Raw genomic sequence first — 27,386 nt, 5'->3', positions numbered from 1 at the left:
ACGTCCTAAGGAAAAGCAGGACATTCTGGGATCAAATCAGAAATCGGGACGGCTTCTGTATATCCAAGGCTGTCGCTGGAAAATAGGGACACTTGGGAGGATCTGTGTGTTATACAGTGGTACCTCAGTTTACAAACACAACTGGTTCCGGAAGTCTGTACTTAAACTGAAGCGTATTTAACCTGAAGCGAACTTTCCCATTGAAAGTAATGGAAAGTGGATTAATCCGTTCCAGACAGGTCCGCGGAGTACTTAAACTGAAAATACTCAAACCGAGCGTACTTAAACCGAGGTATGACTGTACCAAGGAAGCAATCAGCAAATGGGGAGCAAAGGAGAATACTCTTGCCATTGTCGAAATTTCCTGTGAAATTTTCTTTTCACAACACTTGAGTAAGACTGCTGTTCTAACCCCGCTTTGCCTGGGAAAATCAGCCCCATTGAATTCAATGGGTCTTGCTTCTGAGTAGACATGGTTCTCACTGCATCTAAGCTGGCTGTTATTTAATTCTGGTTCATGTTTACAGCGATTAATTCTGCTTTTTAATTGCACGGATTAAAACGATTGAGCAATTAATAACACTAATACGATTTAGCAATTAATAACGTGCATCATGCTGTTGATTTTAAAAAAAAGTCATCCAGGTGGCAGGTAAGCAGAAGAGAACATATTGCAGAATTTAAAAAAAAAACCACTCAAAAGATATCTCACAACGTAACAGAATAAAAAGCTTTTGGACAGTTCTGCAAGAAACAAACGGTGCAGCTACGATGGCGCCCGCTAGATGGCGGCGGCGCTAAAGCAGGAAGCGGCTCCATCCGCCAGGAACAAAGATGGCGCCGCCGGCCTCGCCGCCCTTCCGAAACGAGCAAGAGGGCGTCTCGGAGGAACTGCGCATGCGCAGAAGGATGCTTCCCCGTCTGCAGTCCTCGGACACGCCCTTTCCGCGACGTCATTACCGGAAGCTCCTCAACAAGCGGCGGCGAAACTTTATTGGCAGAGGGGAGGGAGAACAGTCCGCCCGCCGGCGAGGGGATGTCGGCGAACTACGCGGCGGGGCTGTCGCCTTATTCGGACAAGGGCAAGTGCGGCCTCCCGGAGGTGAGCGGCGGCAACGAGGGAAAGGGTTTCCATGGACACCGATGCTCCCCCTCCCCCCGGACTCTGCGCGGGGGGGGAGGGGCGAGGGCGCCTCAGGGGAAAGGCCTTTGAAGGACCCGGATATTGAGGCCGAACGGGAAAGACCCGGATGTTAGGAATTCCATGTTTCCAGTCTGTTTTGCTTTTATGTATTTCACTGCATATTCATTCATTCATTTCATCTGTTCTTTTTGTTTTTTATTTCCATTTATTTTTACTTATTTCTATTCATTCATTTCATTTTTTAGTTTTACTTCCGTTTATTTTATTTTTATTAAATTCATTTAGTTTCATTCATTCTTTTTTTAATTTCCATTTCCGTTTATTTTATTTTTATTTTTATCCATTGATTTCATTTTATCCACATCAAACTGGTTTACAAAGAAAGACAAAATGGTAGAAACCGAGAAAAGGATTCACAACCTTACATTTAAGCATGCAAAAGTTAACGTGCTAAAAGTGGATCAAAAACTACCTCCGCTTCCTAAGCATCTTTTCTAGAATCCGTTTATGTATATAGCAGACATGTCCAACTGGCCGGCCGGGATCGACAGGTAGATCCCCGTGTGATCCTGGTCTATCACGGGATCTTTATTGATCGCTGAGCGACTCTGGGAAATACTCCCCCAAAAAGCTCAACAACTCTGGGCATTCCTTCCCTTTCACCCATCCACCCCACGCACGATTCTGCTCCCTCCAAGGACAATGGGTAGATCACGGCCAGTTTTTCAATACTGGGAGTAGATCGCATTCTCTTGGGAGTTGGGCATGCCTGGTATATAATATTAAGTTCTGTTGTTGTTTAGTCGTGTCCGCCTCTTCGTGACCCCATGGACCAGAGCACGCCAGGCACTCCTGTCTTCCACTGCCTCCCGCAGTTTGGTCAGACTCATGTTAGTAGCTTTGAGAACACTTTCCAACCATCTTGTCCTCTGACGTCCCCTTCTCCTAGTGCCCTCAAGTCTTTTCCAGGGAGTCTTCTCTTTTCATGAGGTGGCCAAAGTATTGGAGCCTCAGCTTCAGGATCTGGCCTTCCAGTGAGCACTCGGGGCTGATTTCCTTCAGAATGGAGAGGTTTGATCTTCTTGCAGTCCATGGGACTCTCAAGAGTCTCCTCCAGCACCATAATTCAAAAGCATCAATTCTTCGGCGATCAGCCTTCTTTATGGTCCAGCTCTCACTTCCATACATCACTACTGGGAAAACCATAGCTTTAACTATACGGACCTTTGTCGGCAAGGTGATGTCTCTGCTTTTTAAGATCCTGTCTAGGTTTGTCATTGCTTTTCTCCCAAGAAGCAGGCGTCTTTTAATTCCGTGACTGCTGTCACCATCTGCAGTGATCAGATGGTGATCTAATTCTATTAAATTAAGTTATATTAAATTCTATTGATGTTTAATTATTCCCCCACCCCCCTGCATTATTAGCTGCCGCTGCTCTTTTCTGTAAGCTTCCTTGTGTCCCTGATGGGGAAAAGTCAGGTTATATAAATAAACAGAGGATAATAATTGCAACTTTCCCAGCTGACCTATACTGCGCTTCCTCTGTTTCTCTCTCTTCCCAACCTCCCATTCAGTTTTTTGACCCTCCGGACGAGCTGGACAGGAAAATCACGCAGCTGGCCCACTTGATCCGAGATGCTTCCAACGTGGTTTTCCACACCGGGGCTGGCATCAGTACGGCTTCAGGAATCCCAGACTTCAGGTGAGCGGAGCGACAGGTACTTGGGACTTGGGAATCCCCTCCACCACCACCCCTCCAAGGCTGCTGACGTGTTAGACAAGCCTTGCCAGACCAGAGCGGTCAGCTCTGGCCCACCTCACCCAGCCCTTGGGTAACAGCCTCTCCGTCCAGTGAAGATTTACTTCTCTTTTTCCCGCAGAGGCCCCAACGGTGTCTGGACCATGGAGGAGCGGGGGCTGTCCCCCAAATTCGACACCACTTTTGAGAATGCACGGCCGTCCTTGACCCACATGGCCCTCTTGGGGCTGCAGAGAGCGGGCGTCCTGCGCTTCCTGGTCAGCCAGAATGTGGACGGTCTCCATGTGCGCTCAGGATTCCCCAGGTAAGGGGATGCCTCCCGTGGCTTTGTGCCATATGCTTTTGTTAAGCTCAGGGATGGACAGCTCGGGTGGTAGAGCATGAGACTGCTGATCTCAGGGTCGTGGGTCCAAGCTATCTGTCCCACCCAGCTGCACGATTCTGCAATTCCACAAACATTTTAAAAAAAGGCAGAAGTAAATTGTTATCTAAAATGTATCATTTTTTATTAGAAGGGTTTACAAAAGATGACGAAAGAAGGGATGATAAAATGGGCAATGGATTTTGGGTACAATATTGGCTACAATATTGAATATGATGCACGGTTGAAACTATGGAATATTCACAGCATGTGTCACCTTAAAAGAAAATGTTATAAAAATGATGTATAGATGGTCCCTAACACCGGTGAAGTTGGGTAAAATGTACAGGATGAGTAATAGATTATGTTGGAAATGTAAAGAGAAAGAAAGGGGTATTCTTCATATGTGGTGGACATGCGAGAAGGTAAAATGTTTTGGGGAAATGATTTATGACGAATTGAAAAAGATGTTTAAATATACCTTTCCCAAAAAGCCAGAAGCACTTTTGCTAGGCTTGATGGGAGAGGAAATAGCAAGGGCAGATCAGAGACTATTTACGTATGCAATGACTGTGGCGAGAACTTTACTAGCCCCAAAGTGGAAAGTACAGGAGTTACCAACGATGGAGGAGTGGGCAAGCGAAGATGATGGACTATGCGTAACTGGCATAGCCGACCTGCGGGATCTGAAACCAGGGCAAGACAAAATCCCAGAGAGATTGGAGTAAATTTATCAACTATATTAATAATAACTGTAGAGGTTTGAAGACACTAGCGGGATTGAAATGAACCCTGCGGTGTGAACTTGATCTATAAGATGGAACTGTGAGATTTAGATTGGGAAAGAAAGCCGAATGGCGGGAGGGAAAGAAGTCACAAGCTCAGCAGAGTGAAGGGAATGAGATGAGTGAATATATGTTGGAATGTATGATGTTTTGTTTAATTGGAAAAGTTAATAAAATATTTTTTTTAAAAAAATCAAAGCCTCGGGTCCAGTCTTGGGTCCTTTTACAGCATCAAGCATACATCATACATACATCACAGAAGGAGGCAATCTCCAGCAGAAATCCTATCTGCCAGGATACCTGACAATGGTCACTGATTGCATTCCGCCTGTCAAAGTTTTCTCCTCCTTTTCCGCAGGGACAAGCTGGCAGAGTTGCACGGGAACATGTTTGTGGAGGAATGCATGAAATGCGGAAAGTAGGTCCCCTCTCTGGCGATGCCTCAGCTTCCTGCGGGTGGTGGCGGCGGCGGCAGCAGCAGGGCCGGGGGGTGGTGGTGGAAGGAACCTCTCCCGGGTGGGTCCCTTTGAGAGATTCTTCCTGGTGGTTCCAGCTGCCTCCGTTGCAAAATTAAATGCGAGGGTGTGGCGCAGCAGGGAAAGGGGAAATCGAAACGACTGAGGTCGGGGGAGGGGAAGGAACAGCCGCCATATTTGGGGCCTCAATGCAGCTGTGGGGAACCTTTTTGCCGCTGCCCAAGAGGCTGCTGAACCGCAACTCCCACAATCCCCAGCCATTGATCATGCTTCCATGCAGGGGGGCCTGATGGGAGTTGTAGTTTGGCGGTGCCTGGAAGGCCACCTCTTGTATCCGAAAGGCAGCTGTCGCCAGCCCGGTGCCCTCCAGATGTTTTGGGAACTGGTAGGACAGTTGCCATCCCAAGCAACTGGCCTGGGAAGGTGGGATGGGGAGCAGGGAAGAAAACCCCCAGACTCGGATGGGCCCTTGCTGCAAGGTCTGAATTGCAGCGGCAAGCAGGGGAACAAAGACGGGAGGGATTCCACTTCTCATGGCATGCTCCTCGCTTGCTCCCAGGAGACCTCCACCCCTCCCTGTGTGTCTTTGTGTTTAAGGCAGTATGTGAGGGACGCCGTGGTGGGGACCATGGGCCTAAAGCCCACCGGCCGGCTGTGCGACGTCTCCAAGCGCAGAGGCCTTCGGTCCTGCAGGTACGTGGTGGGGGAAGGTTTTCCCTCGATGGGCTCAGTCCAGCCAGCGTGGTTAAGAGGGTTGGACCAGGACCTGGGAGATCAGGGTTCGAATCCCCACTCGGCCACGAAGCTCGCTGGGTGTGTGACCAAGGTCACTGTCTCTCAGCCTAAATCAGGCATTTCCAACAGGTAGATCATGATCTACTGGTAGATTGCAGGGTGTTCCTGGTTGCCTTCTGGCCCCTCAGCGATCTCCTTACAAAAAAAGCTAAACAAAAAACCAACTAAAAAAAGCTCCACTGTGAGTAGATCGCAGTCTATCGGGAGTTGGACATCCCTAGCCAAAACCAATTCACAGGGTTGTTGCAAGGATGAAATGTGGAGGGCGGGAGAGAACTTTGTACGCCACCTTGAGACCCTTGGAAGATAAGGGTGGCATATGAATGTAACAAATAAATTTTAAAAGAAAGAAAAGGTGCCGGGGGGTGGGGGATCAAACCACTAAGAGCTGGGAGGCAGGGTACAAAATTGTTTCTGCTTTATACAAATTTAAACTGCCCTTGCTTCAGTCCCCAAATCTTAGGAATCTTGGAAATTGTAGCTTGGAGACGAAGCCAAGAATTCTCAGCTTTTGGTGTGAGTCGGAAGGTGTTTTGTTCTGGTTTTGCTCAGGGTTTCCCTCAAACTTGGGTCTCCAGCTGTTTTCGGACTACAACTCCCATCGTCCCTTAGCTGGCAGGGCTTAGTGGTCAGGGGTGGTGGGCGTTGTAGTCCCCCTAAAAAAAAAAACAACAACTGGAGACCCGTATCAAAATGAAGACACAAGCTGCAAAATTTTAACAGCTCAAGGCAAAATAAAATAAGGTAAAATCACGTCTGCTTGGAAGAGCAGCTCTGGGTGGACTTTTATCTGTCAGAAAGGAAACCCTTCTAACCTAGGAGTGCCCCATCGGTCGACATGGGTGCTAGTCATTGTAAGTTGTATTTTAATAGGGGCGGCACAAAATTTTGACCCCCCCCTTGCGAGTTATACCATGGGGTTGTTATCTAGGAACAGCAGAGCAGCAAGAAAATCTTCAGAACTTGCAGTGAATTATGAGGGCCTTCTGAGCTTGAAGTATTGGAAGCCCCCCCCCCCAAATGTATAATTTGGCAGAATATTTGGAATATTTGATATGTATATGTACAATTTGGAATATTTAATGTGATTGGATTGGGTTGTTAAAGTGGGAAATTTAATAAAAATGATTAAAAAGAAAGAAAAAAGAACTTGCACTGCATTTGTGGGGTATTGCACTTAGCCGAACAATATTAAGCATTTCAAATGAAACCCACAAGTGTCGTGTTTTTTGTTTATCCATCTAAAACTCTTCCCCCCCCCCCACAACCCACTTTTTTCCCTCAAAAGAGGGAAGCTAATGGACACCATCTTGGACTGGGAAGATTCCCTCCCTGATCGGGACCTGAATCTGGCAAGTGAAGCGAGCAGGTAAGGGTCTTCTTCCCCTTTCAGGTGTTTTTTGGATCAGGTCATCTAGCCCAGCCTCTCCTCCTCCTGGAGGGTCAAGCAAGAATTCTAGCATTAGGCAGCTAGGGGGTTGAACTAGATTCCCTTCCAACTCTGCAATGCTGTGGTTCTGCGGGAGAATACATTTTTCTCCTTCCACTTTCAGCGCACCATGCATCATTTTACACGATGCTCTCATCCTGCCTCTTGCCTTATATATCTATCCCAAGTAACCTTTTCCAACTTCACAAAATAATAAGAATAATAATGAGAATAATGAATAACAGGATGAAAGATTTAAAAAAATTATTAAAAGATGATCCAAAAAGAACTCCCTTAAGTCTTTTTTGTCTTAAGACAGTCTTTAAAAGAATCTTTCCCCAATTTTTTTTTAAATAATCCCAGTAGCACATTAAAGACCAGCTAAGTATAAGCTTTCTAGGTATGAGCTTATGTGTGTATACACACTTCTTCAGATACTCTGAAACCTTATTGTTGTTGTTATTATTGTTCTTGTTGTTGTTAATTACTTACACCCCGCCCATCTGACCAGGCCTCCCCTGCCACTCTGGGCGGCTCCCAACACAATATTAAAAACACGATAAAACATCAAACGTTTAAAACTTCCCTAAACAGGGCTGCCTTCAGATGTCTTCTAAAAGTCAGGTAGTTGTTTATTTCCTTGACATCTGGTGAAAGGGTGCCACCACTGAAAAGGCCCTCTGTTTGGTTCCCTGTAACCTCACTTCTTGCAGGGAGAGATCCACCAGAAGACTCTCAGAGCAGGACCTCAGTGTCTGGGGTGGATGATGGGGGTGGAGATGCTCCTTCAAGTCGACTGGGCTGAGGCCACTTAGGGCTTTCAAGGTCAGCACCAACAATTTGAATTGTGCTCAGAGGTTCGCTCTGCACCTGACTGGAAAATCAGAGGACCAGTCAGAGTTTCTTCCTCCTCCTGGGGCAAGGTGTCAGATGGAGGATGAAGTCGTCAGTGACCATTAGCCGTGATGGCTTCACTCTGCGTCTACTTTCACAAACGGGAAGCCCAGATGTTGCTGTTGCCCTCAGATCCTGCTTGTGAGATTCTCTTTGGGGGCTCTGGCTTCCCCTGCGAGAAAAGGGTGCCGGACTAGTTGGCAAGGGAACTCTTGCCGTTACCTAAGGTTGGCCAGCTTCAGCAAACCAGTGACGTGCATCCCAGTTGGGGCTTAGAAAATGCTTGCTGCTTCCCCTCCCCTTCAAAATAAGGAATGCTAGCTGGCATTGGCTTATATTATATTATATTATATTACTTTTATTATATTATATTATATTATTTTATTTTATTTTTGCCCCTGCAGGAGAGCTGATTTGTCCATCACTCTGGGGACATCTATGCAAATCAAGCCCAGCGGAGACCTCCCTCTGTTGACAAAGAAGAAAGGAGGCAAGCTGGTGATTGTGAATCTGCAGCCAACGAAGCACGTGAGTTCAATTTGGGCCCCCACCTCAGGCTCATAGCTGCCAAGTCTCCCGTGTTCCCCGGGAAACCCCCGTTTTTCCAGCTGTTCCCAGCCGGAAAAAAACGGATTTTGGGGGGGGGGGTTCCCCAGTTTACTCTGGCACGACGGCCATTTTGGAACTGGGCGGAGCATGCTCAGAAGCTGCTCCGGCCAGTTCCAAAATGGCGGCAGCACTACTTCCGGCCTGCTACTTCCGGTCCGATCCCTTATTTTTCAGGCAGGAACTTGGCAGGTATGCTCAGGCTCTGCAACCAGCCTTAGAAACTCAAATGCAGCATATCAGCTAGGCACCAAACAGCTCCTTAAACCAAGGTTGCAGTCGCCGAAACAGAATGTCTAGTTGTCACTATTTAAATCATTGAATTTGGTGTTCACGATTTAAATCACTAGTCAGGAAGACTTGATTTAAATATTTTTTTCTTTTCTTTTATACAGAAAGACTCATTCTTGCTGGTATCATCTTAATATTTCCAAACAGAGGAAGGGTTTCAGTTTTTGGAATAATAAATTTCCAGAGTAGTTTTTACAGTTATATCAAAAAATTACTGATTTGGTTATACTATTAGAAATGCATAGACCGAACCTATACACCTCCCATAACCCCCCTGAGAAGGGAATCAAAAAATTCCTAGCAGGACTGACCATGCCTAACTTAACCGACGAGGAACAGGAATTCATGGACAGTCCTATCACCCCTGAGGAAATAGACACGGTCCTCAAAAACTTGAAACCACACAAAGCCCCGGGCCCAGATGGCTTCACAGCAGAATTCTATAAAAAATTCCAAGAACCTCTGATGCCCTACATGACACGCCTATTTAATGACATCATGAAAGGGGGGCCCATTCCCAAAACCTGGACCCACTCCAAAATAGTTTCCATCCCAAAACCATTGAAGGACAAGGACAATCTCAAAGTAGAATCATGCCGCCCGATCTCATTAATAAACCAAGACTACAAGATATTCACAAAAATCCTGGCCAATCGCCTAAAATTTTTCTTAGGCAAGTTAATAGCCCCAGATCAGACCGGCTTTGTCCCTGGTCGCAATATTACAGACCCCATCAGGAAACTACTGAACCTAATCGAACACAACAAGGCAACTAAACTCCCACTGACAATTATGTCCCTAGGCATCCTCAAAGCTTTTGATTGCTTAGAGTGGAAATACCGTATATACTGGCGTATAAGACGACTTCCTGACCCATGAAAATCGTCTCAAAAGTTGGGGGGCCGTCTTAAACGCCGGGTACTAGAATCAGCAGTCTCCGCATATGGTGGGGGGAGCTCAAAAACGGCCGTGGGGCATGGCACAGTTTCCCTAAAGGAGTCCCTGAAGAAGCGCGTGCTCGGGAGAGGGCTGCTCTACGCACGGGCGAACGGCTCCCTCATGGCTTTGACTGGATTAGCGCCTCTTCATCGGCACACAGGGGTGCCTGAAGTGAGGACGATAGCCCGCTCAGCCCAGCCCAGCCGTCCGACAAACAAAAGGGAACAAAAGGGGGGGAGGGAGCAAAAGGGAAAGCTTTCTTGCACTGTCGGCTCCTGCTTTAGAGAGGGAGAGGGAGCTGAGCTGGGTGTGCTCGGCTTGCTAGGGGTTAAAAGGAACTGAGCAGGAGTCCTAGAGAAGATAGCCCGCTCAGCCCAGCCACCCGAAGCCACTTGCAGGAACAAAAGGGAAGGCTTTCCTGCAAGGAAAATGCTGTTGCCTCTCTCCTCTGCAAGTGCTGCCTTCTGGGTGGGTGGAAGGTGCTCTTGCTTTAGAGAGGAAGAGGGGGCTGAGCTGGGTGCGTTCGGCTTGCCCAGCCACCCAGGAAGGCTTTCCTGCAAGGAGAAGGCTCTTGTCTCTCTGCTCTGCTACCTTCTGGGTGGGTGGAAGGAGCACCGAAACGGGGGGGGGGGAAGCGGTGGTGAAAGGGCAGCTCTCCCAGGAAAGGATGTGGAGAAAAGGCCATCAAGTTTCAATGAAACCCAGTTCTCCCCACAGAAGCATAGGAAGTTGCCTTATAGACCACGATATGTCATTGATATACTTATGACATAAGATGATGAACAGGAGGATTTTGAAGGCTTTTAAAGGGAAACTGTCGAATTAAAATTACCATATTGGAATCAAATCTGGTGTTTCTTTAATTTTTATTTGGTGTGCGGTGCGGTGGAAGAGGGGTAGTCTTACACGGCGAATATATACCAAACTGTATATTTTAACTGGAAAAGTTGGGGGGTCGTCTTATACGCCCAGTCGTCTTAAACGCCGGAATATACGGGACCTATTAGCAGTATTAACCAGCATGAACTTTGGCCCCAATTTCCTACAAATCCTCAAACGAATATATTCCCAAGCCTCAGAAAAATGCAGAATTAACAATATGGACTCAAATACCATAGCAATCCAAAGAGGCACAAAACAAGGATGCCCACTATCTCCCTTCCTATTTATTTTGGCTCTAGAGCCCCTAGCAATCCGAATCGGAGCATCCACAGACCTCAAGGGAGTGGAAATAAAAGGCAGGACATATAAATTAGGGCTCTTTGCAGATGACGTAATGGTCACAACATCAGACCCCTTGAACACAGCAATCTCCCTGACCAGAGAACTCGACACATTTGCAACGGTGTCAGGCCTACAAGTAAACTTTGGAAAATCCGAAGCTATGTGCTTCAACACCCCTCCTCACCCCCGAAAAGAACTTACTAATATCACCAAGATAAAACTTTGTCACACCAAGTTCAGATACCATGGGGTACAAATAACCAAAAACCTCCACAATATACCTTCATAATTACAAGCCCCTGTGGCGGCAAATAAACAAAGACCTAAAGAGATGGAACAAAACGAATTTCACTCTCTCGGACAAAATGGCCATGATCAAAAGGGTCACCCTCCCAAAACTAACCTACCTATTCCAAACCCTCCCAATCTGGATCCCCCCAACCCAACTTCGCAGATGGCAGGGAAAATTACACGCTTTTATCTTCTCACATAAAAAACCAAGAATAAGCGCCAAATACCTTCACCTCCCCACCTCAGCAGGAGGATGGGGAGTCCCCAGCATAGATACATATTGCAGAGCCAACCAAACACGCCATATAATCCCATACATACTAGAAGACGAGGCAAAACAATGGATACACCTGGAGAGGGACTCAATCGAAAATACCTGTACCACAGCATACCCATTCCTCCCGAACAAACTAAGGAAAATTCCCATAACAGTAGGTACACACAAACCATGCTCAAAGCATGGAAAGCAGAAACAGGCAAACTATCCCCAACCCCATCCCCACTAACCCCCCTGGCTTACCACCCATTATTCCACCATGCAGCACAAAACCTCCAGATAAAAACCTGGCAAACAAAGGCTTATATCGCCTAGCAGACTGGAAGCCTGGAAGCAAAGGCCTGGAAACAATGCCTTATGAGGAACGGCTTAGGGAGCTGGGTATGTTTAGCCTGGAGAAGAGAAGGTTAAGGGGTGATATGATAGCCATGTTCAAATATATAAAAGGATATCATATAGAGGAGGGAGAAAGGTTGTTTTCTGCTGCTCCAGAGAAGCGGACACGGAGCAATGGATTCAAGCTACAAGAAAGAAGATTCCACCTAAACATTAGGAAGAACTTCCTGACAGTAAGAGCTGTTCGACAGTGGAATTTGCTACCAAGGAGTGTGGTGGAGTCTCCTTCTTTGGAGGTCTTTAAGCAGAGGCTTGACATACATATGTCAAGAATGCTTTGATGGTGTTTCCTGCTTTGCAGGGGGTTGGACTGGATGGCCCTTGTGGTCTCTTCCAACCCTATGATTCTATGATCCTATGACTTTTATAAAAATAACAAACCTCTGTCAACACAGGAAATCCAGGATAAACTAGAAACCACCCAAATACCCTGGTTAGCACAACACCAACTACATGCCCTCTTAAACAATCCAGCAGTAAAATCAGCAGCAACTAGGCCCCTGACAACCTTTGAAAACCTCCTCCTAATGACAAAGGGACACGGCAAAGGGATGGTATCTGCAATATATAAAATACTGCTCCAAAATCCCACGAGTCTCCTAGACACAATCAAAAGACAATGGGAAGACGACATAGGTTACGAGATTAATCCCACTCAATGGACCAGAATGTGGTCTAAACCCCCCTTTAAATCCATATCAACAAAAAGGAAAGACCTCAGTCTGAAACTCACCTACAGGTGGTACCTAACACCAAGAAAACTAGCGCTAATATGCCCAGGAACCTCACCAAAATGCTGGAGAGGGTGCACCTTAACAGGCACATGTTTCCACATGTGGTGGGAGTGCCCCAAAATCCAACTATTCTGGACAACAACCATACGGGAAATAAGTAAAATAACCAAGCAAACATCAGAAATGACCCCAGAATTGGCCTTGCTAAACATCTTCCAAGACAATAATGCCCAAGTACACTACAAAGAACTCATGACCCACTTGCTCTCAGCAGTCAGAACACCATAACCAGACACTGGAAAGACCTGTCAGGAGTAAGCATGGACCAATGGTACCAAATAGTATGGGAAACAGCCCTACTAGAAAAACTAACCAATAAGCTGAAACTGACACGGGGACAAATAGAAGACGACGACTTCACCCCGGTATGGCTCCCCTTTATCACATACGCAGCCCAACAAGACAATGACAAAAATCCACCAACAGCATACAAATCAATATGGCTAACCTGATCCAAAACACCCACCCACCCCACTCACACATGAAACAAAGACCACTACAGCCAACCACAAATGAACAACCATACCCTAGGCCAACCCCAACCTCTCTCACCACCAAAGGAACACAAGGGAACAACAGAGAACCTGCGCAAGCGACGCTGACAACCCCCCCCCCAATATATTAAGTAAAATAAAAAACATCGTCACCTGACCCCCCTATCTCCTTCTATCCCCCTCTTTCTTCCCTATGTCTCAACAAATGAAACTGATTTGTAAAAATGTTACGAGAGGCATTGCATATATTTCTGTAAATCAAGAAAACCTTTAATAAAAAAAGAGAAAAGAAATACATAGACCGGTAATTATGAAATTATGGTGAGGTTTAATAAGTTAACTGTTTATATTTGGACAACTTTTCTGCTGTACTTTATTGGAAGGAGAAAAATAACCATTTCTTTAATAACAATTTAAACAATTTATTTAACTAAAACAATGACGTCATAGCATATGTATCCATGTTTTTTAACTGATGCAGTTAAACAATTTTAAAAAAAATAAAACTTAGACTGAGTTTCAGCACGCATGGAAAACTTAAAACAAATCCTTATTTCCTGACGAATAGCCTTTGACTATAATGTAACTTAAATAGAAAATCTTTAGAAAGATTCACTCCCCCCCCAAAAAAGCATTTTATTTTAAAAATCTGATTTAAATCAAATCCAATTTAAATTTTTAAAAGTCTTGATTTAAAAAATCCAATTTAAATGAAAAAAAATCCAATTTAAATGAAAAAAATCCAAGTTAAAATTTTAAAAATCCAATTTACTGTAAATTTTCAAAAATCCAATTTTGAATTTATTATTTTTTTTAAAAAAAATGATTTTTATCCACCCTGCTTTGTAGGCCGCCTCGGCACTGCCAACCCCCGTTCCCCACCTCTCTCTTTCCCGCCCCTTCAGGACAAGCATGCCGACCTGCGGATCCACGGCTACGTGGACGACGTCATGGCAAAACTCATGAAACACCTCGGCCTGGAGATCCCCGAGTGGACGGGGCCGCGGGTGGTGGAGAAGGCGGAGCTTGCCGAGTCCAAAGCGTCCGCCAAGCCCAGCACGGACTTTAAGTACCTGGCCAAGACGGAGCCCCTCCTCCACCGCATCGGGGAAGACCCGGAGGGCGGCGCCTCTCTGAAACAGGAGCCCTGCACGACTCCGGACAGCGACTGCATCACAGCCAAGCGTTTGAAATTGGAGCCTCTGCCCACCTGATGGGTCCTGTGCGCGCTCGTCTGTGTCGCCTCTGTATGTCTTAGAAGCATTTTTTGTACTTGTCTATAGGACTTCTCGAAAGACCACCCGCCCTTGTTTGTGTCAGAGGTTTTTTCCCTCCCTGGGGAAGTTTGCGGACACACTTGTCTCCTTTTCACAAGACGACTTGTACGCTTCAGGCACGCTCTGTGCCCACAAGATCACCTCTAAGACTTCATTTGTACCTAACGAGGCAGCCACAATTTCCTACTCTGGGTTTTTTCCCTCCACATTCTCCCCTCCTTCCCATGCCGGCGGAGAACTTTCATCCACATACGAACAAACTGCATTTCCTCGTCTCCTTGGATTTGAAGAGGCTGGTTGGGTTGGTTTTGCCCAAGGTCAATAATAATAATAAAGATCAAGCCAGAATCAAACTATGATTTCATCTATACCAGGGGTGGCCAACTCCCAAGATAAAAAAAAATCCTTCGGTAGCACCTTAAAGACCAACTAAGTTTTTATTTTGGTATGAGCTTTCATGTGCATGCACACTTCTTCAGATACACTTGAAACAGAAGAGTCAGACCCTTATGTATATACAGAGGGTGGTGGGGGTGGGTGGGAATGGGTGATGGGCTGGTGGGAGTGGTAAACCTGTAGATGGCTGTTAACGACTGCTGATGACTGCAATTGGTCCTGCAGGGGAAAAGCAAGGGCTGAGGCGCTAAAGAAAGCTTGATCATGCATAATGAGATAAGAATCCTATGTCTTTGTTCATCCCAGGTGGCCACCACCCTCTGTATATACATAAGGGTCTGACTCTTCTGTTTCAAGTGTATCTGAAGAAGTGTGCATGCACACGAAAGCTCATACCAAAATAAAAACTTAGTTGGTCTTTAAGGTGCTACTGAAGGAATTTTTTTATTTTGCTTCGACTCAGACCAACACGGCTACCTACCTATAACTACAACTCCCAAGAGACTGTGATATACTCACAGTTAAAAACTGGCAGTGATCTACCCCCTTTTTGGGGGGGTTCAGGTCTTGTTGAGCTTTTTTGAGGAAGGAGGGACACCCATTGGGGGGGGGTTGGGTCAAAGTTGTTGAGTTTTTTTCAGGGAGAAAGTAAAATGTTGAGCTTTTTTTAGGGGAGCCACAGTTGTTCAGCTTCTTTGGGGGAAGCCAATGATCTACCACAGACGTCCAGTGATCTACGGGTATATCACTATCAACCTAGATTTCTTGTCCTCTAGCTCTTTATTCCTGAACACTAAACAGGACTAAACACATTTTAGGGGAAATTGCTTGCAAGGATGTGTATATTGGTCCAAACGACATGCAAAAAACCCCCATGTTTATTAGGAGAAATTCATACTAAAATGCTGGCAGGTTTTCACGAAGTTAAAAATAAACAAATCACCAAATTGCTGGAGAAATGAATTTGCCGTATTTTTTGCTCCATAACACACCCTTTTTTCCTCCTAAAAAGTAAGAGCAAATGTCAGTGCGTCTTATGGAGCGAATGCATGGTCCCTGGAGCCGAATTGCCCAGGGGCGAAAAGCAGATTGTGCTGGTTGTTGTTGGGGGTTTTTTTTTAGGAAGAGCTAAAGGCTAACAAGAGGGAAAGAGGGTGTGTAAATCAGCTCAACAGCTGATTGCAAGAGATCGGGGAGGGAGATAAGGGATGCTAGCTTCCTTCCTGGCCTGCCCCCTTGCCCCGCCCTCCATTGTTGAATGTTCTGCAAAGGGAGGCTGTTTATTTCCCCAGCACATGTGACTGGCTGATTAGATTATCTGTCTGGAAACTGTAGAAATGGCTCTTTTTCCTTTCCTAAAGAAGCTGCAGAACTGTGAGTTGAACCCCATAAAAACAGGATTTTTTCCCTTTGCAAAGTAAGCTCAACAACTTTGAGCTGATCCTCAAAAATGGAGCTTTCCCCCTTTGCAAAAGAAGCTGCACAACTGTGAGCTGATCCCCCCAAAAACGGGGCTTTCCCCCTCTAAAAAAGTAGGTGCATGTTATGGTCCAGAAAATACGTTAAGTTCGGGGGGAAATGAGCAACTGGGAGAAGCCAAAAGTGGCAAATTGTCCATCTCTAATCCAAAATAAGTTTAACAGGAGTGGAAGAATCAGTGATGATTTCACAGAAGCAATTTCCCTTGAGCTACTGGGTCTGATTCATGAATTTTTGGTCAAGTCAGTGGTTCTTTGAAGCCTTAACTCAAGGTATATTCTTATTCTTCTTATACAATGGCACTCATCTGACTGGGTTGACCCAGCCGCTCTGGGTGCTTGGTGCTCGGAATAAAGTTTATCTGCGTTCCCTTGGCGAGCAAACCCCTTTTGGAATTCTTATTTATTACGATTCTGTCGAAACCGCCTCTCAGCCCAACAAACAAATTGGAATCTGACCAGGTGTGGTTGTGCAAACATGTTTGCACATCCTGCTCAGAGAGCAAGCTCAGGGAGGAAAAGAGCTCTGTGCCGTGGGTCGTCCTTGAGCCTCCCCTCTGCAATTATAGAAGCAGCAGTCATTGCAGCAATTACTTTGCCGAATGATGCCCGGAGGGAGCAAAGGACAGGACCAGTTTTACTTCGCTCTGTGCAACGTTTGCAGCTGGTCTCTCTGCAGCTGGTGCTCCTCCAAAACGCTTCCTTTCCCTGGGTGCAACCGCAAATAGGGAGGGGGGCACTTAACTCTTGGCTTTGCCTAAACTCAGATCCCTCCGGTCTAATATCCCCAGCACTGCAATATTGCCACAAGAGCACCTGGACTAAAATTGTCTATCCAAAACTCCACTCTTGTGGTTTATCCCCACAACAGCTGCTCACTTTGGGTTTTAGTAAAGCAAACAGTCTAATTTGTCGGCGCCTAAATGATATCGCGCGTCAGAACAACTTAGCCACAATAAGGAACTTTTCCCCGTGGCATGACTATTTTCCACCTTCCCATTTCGACTCTCCGGCACCCTATCTGCATAACCTAGCAATTCCAAAATATAAATGCGCTTTGACTCTCGCAAGATTGAATGTCTTGCCCTCGGCTGGACTTGAGGGACGATTCCAACAGATGCCACACGAAAAACGTCCCTGTGGAGATGGCAGTCCCGAATCAGTGGCGCATGCCCTTCTGGCTTGCGCTCTTGATAAAGACTAGAGGAATGAGATTAACCCCCTTCTTTTATTGTCCATTCCGGGTCGCCCAGCCACTGCCCCAGTGTCCTTTCTCTGGGCAGATCAAGAGGAGCAGGGGACGGCAAAGGTGGCAAGGTTTTTAGCTGGGGCAATCGGAATAAGATCCACTATTTGACCATTGATTCAAAACCCTGAAATGTATTTTATACAATTGACTTTATTCTTTGTATATCGTATGGTTTTATTGCTATGGCTGGCGGCTGACGCAAATAAAGATTCAGTCAATTGGGGGGGGGATGAGAATCGGTTTGCAAAGAGGCGTCCAGTTGCGCTCAACATGGTGTGGGTGGGGGCATCATGTATGTGCCAGTTACATTGGGGGGGGGGAGGCCGAGCAAAACAGTGGTTTGCATGCCCGCTAAGGAAAGATAACGCAATAAGCTACGAAACACCTAACAATTGCCTCATTTAGTCAAAATCCAACCGCAACCGTTAATGCAAAATGGATGGGCTTGGTCCGGATTTGCAAAATCTGATAGGCGTTTGCACCCTCCAGCCCCTTGCTGTTCCCTTGCCTCTTAGCCACCCCCATGGTAACCCCAGAGGGACAGTAACACCCACTTCCAGAGTCTCTGAAATAGGCAGTAAGTTTGTCTTCTTGCAGCTGAATCAATCTTGAACCCTCTGGCCGTCATCTTTGCTGTCGTGTCTCCTTAACTCTGAATGGAGCTGAATCTTGGTTGTTCTGGAATGGACGGCGAAGAAGGGTGTGTTTTTCCCCCTCGCCATTCGCAAACATCTAATAAAAATAAGTTTAAAAAGACTCCGTTGGACTGGTCATGTTGTGCGGATGCCTGATGATCGTCCTCCAAAGCAACTCCTCTATTCTGAACTTAGAAATGGAAAGCGTAATGCTGGTGGTCAACAAAAGAGGTTCAAAGACGCTCAAGGCAAACCTTGAAAAAGTAATATAAACACTGACAATTGGGAAACACTGGCCTGCGAGCGCTCCAGCTGGAGAACAGCCTTTACCGAAGGTGTCGTGGGTTTTGAAGACACTCGGACTCGGGACGCAAGGGAGAAACGTGCTAAGAGGAAGGCACGCTTGGCAAACCCTCACCAGGATCAACTCCCGCCCGGAAACCTATGTCCCCGCTGTGGAAGGATGTGTGTATCCAGACACTTACGGACTCGCTGTTAAAACCATGTTTATGGAAGACAATCTTATTCAGCTATGAGGAATCGCCAAAGAAGAAGAAGACTGGCAAAAAAAAACATTCCTGTGACCCTCACTTTCATGGATACCAAACCAGGAAATGTGGCAAGGAACGTTTTGCAGAGAGAAGTAGCAAACACCATTATGTATCCGAGCTGGTAGTGTCTGGCTGGTAACCTCTTCTCCATTCCCAAACCTGAACTTCCATTCCCTAGCGGGAGAGATTGTAGCCGATTGCAATGAAGGTTCAGTCATGTTTTACACTGTCCTGGGGTATAATAATAATATAATAATAATTTATCATTTACCACTCTGGGCAGCTCCCATCAGAATATTAGAAACACGAGAAAACAACAAACATTCAAAACTTCCCTAAACAGGGCTGCCTTCAGATGTCTTCTAAACGTCAGATAGTTGTTTATTTCCTTGACATCTGATGGGAGGGCGTTCCTCAGGGAGGGCGCCACCACCGAGAAGGCCCTCTGCCTGGTTCCCTGTAACTTGGCTGCTTGCAATGAGGGAACCGCCAGAAGGCCCTCGGACCTGGACCTCAGTGTCCGGGCTGAACGATGGGGGTGAAGATGCTCCTTCAGGTATACAATAGAACATTAAACATTAAAAACGTCCCTATACAGGGCTGCCTTCAGATGTCCTCTAAAAGCAAGATAGTTGCTGATTTCCTTGTCATCTGATGGGAGGGCGTTCCACAGGGCGGGCGCCACCACCGAGAAGGCCCTCTGCCTGGTTCCCTGTAACCTTGCTTCTCGCAGGAAATCTTCGCCTCTGCAGCTCTGCTCTTTCTTATTACCTCTAGTCCTGGCAACCTTCACTAAACACCAAGACACCCCAATTGTCAGGGTGTCTCATAAACTCTATCGTGCTGGCCTGTCCCCTCATCCATGTCTTTATCTGTATGGCTGGCGACTTCTCCCCTGTTCCCAAACCGGGACTTCCGTTCTCTGGCCGAAGAGGTTGTAGCGGAATGCAACGAAGGTTCGGCCGCCATGTTTTACACCGTCCTGAGTTACCTGGGTTTCCTGGCCCTCGCCAGCTTCATGGTGGCTTTCCAAGCTAGGAAATTGCCGGATAGTTTCAACGAAGCCAAGTTCATCACCTTCAGCATGCTGGTCTTTTGCAGTGTCTGGGTCTCCTTTGTCCCAACTTACCTGAGCACCAAGGGGAAGTTCATGGTGGCTGTGGAGATCTTCTCCATCTTGGCCTCCGGCGCTGGTCTCCTGGCTTGCGTTTTCTTCCCCAAATGCTACATAATCCTCCTGAGGCCCGATCTCAACAATACAGATAGTCTGAAGAGAAACAAAATAACCAGGGAATTTAGCACATCGAAGTTCTCACTAAATAAATCGCAACTTATCTACATGAAGAGGCCAGTCGAATCCACCGGTTCTAATGTGACCAGCTTTCTTCGCTTTCTGAAAGTCTAATAATAATAATAATAATAATAATAATAATAATAATAATAATAATTTATTATTTATACCCTGCCCATCAGGCCGGGTCCCCCCCCCCCGCCACTCTGGGCGGTTTCCAAGACACATTAAAATACATTAAAATATCACAGATTAAAAACTTCCCTAAACAGAGCTGCCTTTAGGTATTTTCTAAATGTCAGGTAGTTTAGGGAGGCTTTTAATGTTTAATAGATTATTTTATTTCATTTTTCTGTTGTAAGCCGCCCAGAGTGGCTGGGGAAACCCAGCCAGATGGGTGGGGTATTAATAAATTGTTGTTGTTGTTGTTGTTGTTGTTGTTTATCTCTCTGACCTCTGATGGGAGGGCGTTCCACAGGGTGGGTGCCACTACCGAGAAGGCCCTCTGCCTGGTTCCCAGTCTAGAAAGCATTTGTTGAATATTAGTCCTGCTAGACTGGGGACTGGGAGTGGCCGCCGAGACCATATAACCCCGGTCCTGAAAGACCTACATTGGCTCCCAGGATGTTTCTGAGCACAATTCAAAGTGTTGGTGCTGACCTTGAAAGTCCTAAACAGCTTCAGTCCGGTATACCTGAAGGAGCATCTCCACCCCCATCGTTCAGCCCGGACACTTGAAGTCCACCTCCGAGGGCCTTTTGGCGATTCCCTCCCTGCGAGAAATGAGGTTACAGGGAACCAAACAGAGGACCTTTTCAGTGGTGGCACCCGCCCTGTGGATCGCCCTCCCACCAGATGTCAAGGAAATGAACAACTATCTGACTTTAAAAATAAATCTGAAGGCAGCCCTGTTGAGGGAAGTTTTTAATGTTTGAAGTTTTACCTTGTTTTTAATATTCTGTTGGGAGCCGCCCAGAGTGACTGGGGGAACCCAGTCAGATGGGCGGTGTATAAATAATAAATTATTATTATTATAGCCGGATTTATTTGATTTATAAATCTGCATGCTACCTGTTGGGAGACTGCGCAGTGAAAGGAGGGCTGCATAGATGCGCACAAAAGAAATGCAAAAAGAAGAAAAGACTTTCTACCCAGCCACAGTAGGGTAGTGTTTCTTGCTCTGACTGGCAGCACCTTTTATGGCCAGAGAAGAACCACCTGCTACTGATTCTTCTCTCCTGCGAGCGGAGAAAAACATTTCCACTTGCCTCAAGCCACAATAATTGTGCCATTGTTCGTGGTCTGTATTGTTGTTACCCAATTTCGCATCTTCTTATACAGAACAGCTGCCTCATGCTAGGATGCGTTAGACAGACAATCTTCCCTTGTTTTTCTCTATTCAACCACAAAATCAGTGCATCGGATCTTGAACCCCCTTGGCTACTTTCCTGCCTTGCAGCCAGGCATTGCTAACCTGCCGCCCTCTGGGCAGTCTGCGCTACAACTCCCAGCAGTTGCAGCCAGCGCCTGCTTAGTGAAATTCCCAGGGTGGCTTCTAGGTCAGATGTTGCGGAAATGGCAGAACATTTTATCTCTAGGGTAGGGGAGAGCAAATGTGGATTATACAGGTGAAACTCGGGTAATTAGAATATCGTCGGAAAGTGCATTTCTTTCAGTAATGCTGTTCACGGGGTTCAGTAATGCTACTAAGGGTTCTTCAGTTGCGCCCAGGCAGGGACAGAGACAGCCAATAATGACACAGTGGGTTGAATCCAGAGGAAGAATTTAATTCTTAAATTTAAGAGACTCTTGGTGGTCAGCTCCACGACAAGAGTAAAGAAACACAAATTTGCAAAGATTCTTATACACTTCTTTGGGCTCCTTCCCCCTCCTCTGTAAGAGTGCGCACGCAAGGGGGTCATGGGTTACAAATCCATATAAGGAAAATCTGTATCCTGTCCTTCTCATAAACACATGCTGACTCATGCTACCCCGGTAGCATCCTCAAGCAGCCTTGAGTGGGGGGCTTGAGTCCCTGACTGTTCTGTGCGTCAGACTGATAGCGTTAGACAAGGCCAGCCATCCGGCCTTGATAGCAAGCTGGGCATCCTGTTCCTTTTGCTTACATTACACAGAGAGAGGCAAAGAAAAAGCATTTTAAGCAAGCCATCCCAGGGATATGGGGGGGGGCTATGCCATACAATCAGAATTATACAATGCAACTATATGATCAGATTTAGCTCAATAATACAATTGGCAAACCTCTCTCTACAATGCAATTTAAAAGGTGTAACCAATATATGAGATAGATGCATGACATGCAAAGCAGAATATGTCAAGCCTTTATTTGTTGTAATTGTAATTATTTGTCGTTGGGCGGGTCAATTATAAATGGAATGTAATTAATGAAATGTCATAGCGATGTTTATTTTTGTATTATTGTAACTACATGTTTAATTACTGTGGGATTTCCAAAAGAAAGCATTTGTAAAAATTAAAAAGAAAAATAAATAATAATAAATTGCAATACTGAAATAGATGCACTTTTCGACGATATTCTAATTTTTCGAGTTTCACCTGTATCTGCTTCTCATTTTTACAATTCTCCGTATTTTATAACAACGTACATCTGAGAATTCATTGGCACTTTTAGTCAAAAGATTTCTCAATGTGCTCTATTTTTTTTGCAAAGCAATATTGCAGAATGGAATTCATTTTAATTTTCACTAATACGAACATGAACCTGCCTGATTTGCACTTTCCAAAACAATACACAAACCAAACCACAGACTTCTTTAGAAATTCACACATTTCTGAATTTTGCAAAGGAATTTTGTAATAACCTGCAGTTTTGTAAGAGTCTATATTTAAAGTAGATGAAGAAATGAGCTGATTAAGTTAATTTGGATTTGCAGAACATATTAAAAATAAATGTAAAGAACCGCAGAAAGAGGGGGAAGGAAGTTAAATTTTGAAATGTTAAAATGATTGTAAAATAGGTGAAATGTATAAACTTGAAAAGCATAAATAAAATTTAAAGAAGAAGACGAAGACCTCCACTACTCTGTTCGTTCTTTGCCTGCTTTACATCTGACCAGCTAATAGTGTATTCTTCCTGATGCAGGCTGAGAACAGAGACATTGGGATCTAGGCTAACTTCTTTTTCCACCCCAAGACCACACCTGGAAGACTGTGTCTCATTGTGAGCAACATAATTTAAGAGGAGGAAGGTTCTGGAAACCAAGCCTGATGAGGAACAGTTGAAGGAGCTGCGATAAGACATCTTCCGATATCTCAAAGGGAAGAGGGAGCAAGCCTCTTTTCTCCTGCTCCGGAGGGCAGGACTCGAACCCATGGCTTCAAGTGACAAGAAAGGAGAGTCCAACTAAACATCAGGAAGAACTTCCTGACAATAAGAGCTGTTCGGCAGTGGAATTTGCTGCCAAGGAGTGTGGTGGAGTCTCCTTCTTTGGAGGTCTTTAAGCAGAGGCTTGACAGGCATACGTCAAGAATGCTTTGATGGTGTTTCCTCCTTGGCAGGGGGTTGGAGTGGATGGCCCTTGTGGTCTCTTCCAACTCTACGATTCTATGATTCTATGAAAACAATAAATTGTGTTGTGCCTTGTCTAAAGCTAGGCTGACTCTCCTTCCTTGGGGTTGGATGGCCATCTGTCAGGGATGCTTTAGCTAAGATTCCTTCAACGCAGGGGGTTGGACTAGATGACCCTTGAGGTCCCTTCCAACTCTATGATTCTATGAAAAGTCTTGATAAAATCATGCTTCAGATGCTGACGCGTTACCACAAACCCAAGAATTTCTTAACCGGTTTCCAGATAACAAATTTGTATTTTGTAACAGAATCTACTAGCTGTTTCAACATCGCCAGATGTGCACCGATATCACCAGATGCTTATTTCAGATTTGAAAAGGGAGGTATGTGAGCCCATTTTTAATCTGGTGGAAGAATAACAAGGGACAATGTGCTCATTCAAATGAAATTTGTTCCTGTTAGCAGGTGGTAAAGCAAACTTACGCTCTGCTTGGGGCTCCCTTTGAAGGAGACCCGGAAACTGCAACTAATCCGGAATGCGGCAGCTAGACTGGTGACTGGGAGCGGCCGTTGAGACCATATAACACCGGTCCTGAAAGACCTCCATTGGCTCCCAGGATGTTTCCAAGCACAATTCAAAGTGTTGATGTGGACCTTGAAAGCCCTAAACGGCCTCGGCTCAGTAGACCTGAAGGAGCATCTCCACCCCGGACACCGGAGTCCCTCTCCCGAGGGCCTTCTGGCGGTTCCCTCCGTGCAAGAAGTGAGGTTGCAGGGAACAAGGCAGAGGGCCTTCTCGGTGGTGGTGCCAACCCTGTGGAACTCCCTCCCACCAGATGTCAAGGAAATCGACAACTATCCAACTTTGAGAAGACATCTGAAGTCAGCGCTGCATGGGGAAGTTTTGCAGTTTTATTCTGTTTTTAGTATTCTGTTGGGAGCCATCCAGAGTGGCTGGGGAAACCCAGCCAGATGGATGGGGTATAATAATAATAATAATAATAATAATAATAATAATAATAATAATAAGAAGCTGGGTAGCTCCTCTCTGAACTGTGCAGCTTCGCCTGTCTCTCTGCTTCTGGAAAAGCTGGAAGCAGGGAGGGAAAATATTCCCCTTCTCTTCTGTTAGGAACTGATCTTCCTGCAATTGCATTCCCCAATCTTCTGATCCAGATCAAGCCCTGACGAAATCCAGGACTGGGAAGAGGCTTTCTCTACTTCCAGCCTTCTTGGCCAGACCAAACAAAGAGAGCACCAACCATCGAAACAGGTCCCTCTCTGGAATCATGGATGTCACAAACTCCTCTCTTCGTCTACCGATCCCACAAGTGACGGGCAAACATTAATCTATCTAGAAAACACCTGGGATTCCGTTGCCACTGGACACAGTTCCTTCCCTCGCACATTTTTTCTCTACAACATTCCTGCGAGGTAGTTTCGGCAGACAGGTTGTCATTGGATCAAGCTGACTGATGTGTATCTGACATCTATGTGTGCAGGAGATCAAACACAGGAAAAGCTTTCTGGTGTAGAATAGGATGTCCCTATTTTCATGGGAGAACCGTTGGAGGGGATGGAATAGGGCGTCCCTATTTTAAAGGGCGAAACGTTGGAGGGGATGGAATACGACATCCCTATTTTCATGGGAGAAACGTTGGAGGGGATGGAATAGGACGTCCCTATTTTCATGGGAGAAACGTTGGAGGGGATGGAATAGGATGTCCCTCTTTTCATGGGAGAAACCTTGGAGGGGATGGAAGAGGACGTCCCGATTTTCATGGGAGAAATGTTGGAGGGGATGGAATAGGGCGTCCCTATTTTAAAGGGAGAAACGTTGGAGGGGACGGAATAGGGCGTCCCTATTTTAAAGGGAGAAACGTTGGAGGGGATGGAATAGGGTGTCCCTATTTTAAAGGGAGAAACGTTGGAGGGGATGGAATAGGGCGTCCCTATTTTAAAGGGAGAAACGTTGGAGGGGATGGAATAGGGCGTCCCAATTTTAAAGGGAGAAATGTTGGAGGGGATGGAATAGGGCGTCCCTATTTTAAAGGGAGAAACATTGGAGGGGATGGAATAGGACGTCCCTATTTTCATGGGGGAAACGTTGGAGGGATGGAATAGGACGTCCCAATTTTGACAGGAAAAATGTTGGAGGGGATGGAATAGGACGTCCCTCTTTTCATGGGAGAAACGTTGGAGGGGATGGAATAGGACGTCCCTCTTTTCATGGGAGAAATGTTGGAGGGGATGGAATAGGACGTCCTTCTTTTCATGGGAGAAATGTTGGAGGGGATGGAATAGGACGTCCCTCTTTTCATGGGAGAAACGTTGGAGGGGATGGAATAGGACGTCCCTCTTTTCATGGGAGAAATGTTGGAGGGGATGGAATAGGACGTCCCTATTTTCATCAGAGAAATGTTGTAGGGGGGTGCGTATGATATCAGCAAACAATAATACATATTTTTTGCCAAATCCTTTTTATTGATTTTCCAAATTTTACCAAATCAGCCACAGATTAAAACAAATTTAATACAATGCTTCCAGAAATTAGTTTCCCACACTTTGATCTTGAAGTTTGTCCAAGGTTCCCCTATTGTTGCTGCTTTTGTTTTCCTAGTTTCCCACATCTGAAGCACCACAAAGTTGATAAAAAGATGGCCTTTCTCAGCTCTTCAGTCCCCCCCCCAAACAAACTGAATGATTAGGGAGGGAGAAGGAACATTTTGCAAAATGTGGAAATATGTGCCTAGATCTTTTTTCTGCTAGGTTTTTTTGAGACAGAATATATAGCTGTAAATATTAAGGTAAAGGTAAAGGGACCCCTGACCATTAGGTCCAGTCGTGACCGACTCTGGGGTTGCGCGCTCATCTCGCATTATTGGCCGAGGGAGCCGGCGTACAGCTTCCAGGTCATGTGGCCAGCGTGACAAAGCTGCTTCTGGCAAACCAGAGCAGCACATGGAAACACCGTTTACCTTCCCGCTGTAGCGGTTCCTATTTATCTACTTGCATTTTGACGTGCTTTCGAACTGCTAGGTTGGCAGGAGCTGGGACCAAGCAACGGGAGCTCACCCCGTCACAGGGATTCGAACCGCCGACCTTCTGATCAGCAAGCCCTAGGCTCAGTGGTTTAACCACAGCGCCACCTGGGTCCCTATTGTAAATATTAAATGACCACCCTATCTTAACTTTCCCCCTATGTTCTATATTTTATTGATACCGGTACATTCGAAGTAATTTACAATCAAAGGGGGAGCAGAGAAACACCAGAAAACCTTATTTTTATTTTTATTTTTGTATTGAATTGAAATACCACCCTATACCCAGAGGTCTCAGCGTGGTTCACAAGATAAAATCAGAATATAAAACCTCAGAATACATTATCAAAACAACAACAACCCAATAGCCCCCCCACACACATATTAAATTAGCCATTGAATTTGAAATTCAAATAGCAGCAATAGCTTGATCAAGCTCCTCTCAACTCAAATAAAACCACAATGCTAATAAACAACAGAACAATAGTCAGGGGGGGGGGGAGAAACAGGTATAGAATAGAATTTATTTATTTACTGTACAGAATAATCAGGCTGAAGGCTGATCGCCAAAGAATGGATGCTTTTGAATTATGGTGCTGGAGGAGACTCTTGAGAGTCCCATGGACTGCAAGAAGATCAAACCTCTCCATTCTGAAGGAAATCAGCCCTGAGTGCTCACTGGAAGGACGGATCCTGAAGCTGAGGCTCCAAGACCTCATGAGAAGACTCCCTGGAAAAAACCCTGATGTTGGGAAAGATTGATGGCACTAGGAGAAGGGGACAACAGAGGACGAGATGGTTGGACAGTGTCCTCGAAGCTACGAACATGAGTTTGACCAAACTGCGGGAGGCAGAGGAAGACAGGAGTGCCTGGCGTGCTCTGGTCCATGGGGTCACCAAGAGTCGGACACGACTAAATGACTAAACAACAACAGAATAATTTAACTTAAAAATTCTGTTAAA

At 45.7% G+C, this 27,386-nt stretch overlaps 1 protein-coding gene across 3 annotated transcripts; it reads left to right on the top strand.

Moving 5' to 3' along the window:
• Positions 1–965: 965 nt before the first annotated feature.
• On the top strand, positions 966–14,585 carry SIRT6 (sirtuin 6). Of its 3 annotated transcripts, none has more exons than XM_035117011.2 (8): positions 966–1,102; positions 2,719–2,846; positions 3,025–3,207; positions 4,408–4,467; positions 5,123–5,218; positions 6,609–6,689; positions 8,048–8,171; positions 13,861–14,585. In XM_035117011.2, exons 1-8 carry the CDS (start codon positions 1,037–1,039, stop codon positions 14,167–14,169), a joined length of 1,047 nt encoding a protein of 348 aa, XP_034972902.1. In that variant the 5' UTR covers positions 966–1,036; the 3' UTR covers positions 14,170–14,585. The 3 variants fall into 3 exon arrangements, with proteins under 3 accessions (XP_034972902.1, XP_034972903.1, XP_034972904.1); XM_035117012.2 differs by lacking the exon at positions 13,861–14,585 and adding an exon at positions 8,645–13,618; XM_035117013.2 differs by lacking the exons at positions 8,048–8,171; positions 13,861–14,585 and having other exon boundaries at positions 6,609–6,693.
• Positions 14,586–27,386: the final 12,801 nt, after the last annotated feature.

The sequence above is a fragment of the Zootoca vivipara genome, chromosome 6 (genome assembly GCF_963506605.1).
Source record: "Zootoca vivipara chromosome 6, rZooViv1.1, whole genome shotgun sequence".
In the NCBI taxonomy this organism is placed as follows: Eukaryota; Metazoa; Chordata; class Lepidosauria; order Squamata; family Lacertidae; genus Zootoca; species Zootoca vivipara.
Note: the sequence above shows the minus strand (reverse complement) of the source record. Positions and strands in the feature narration are given on the sequence as shown.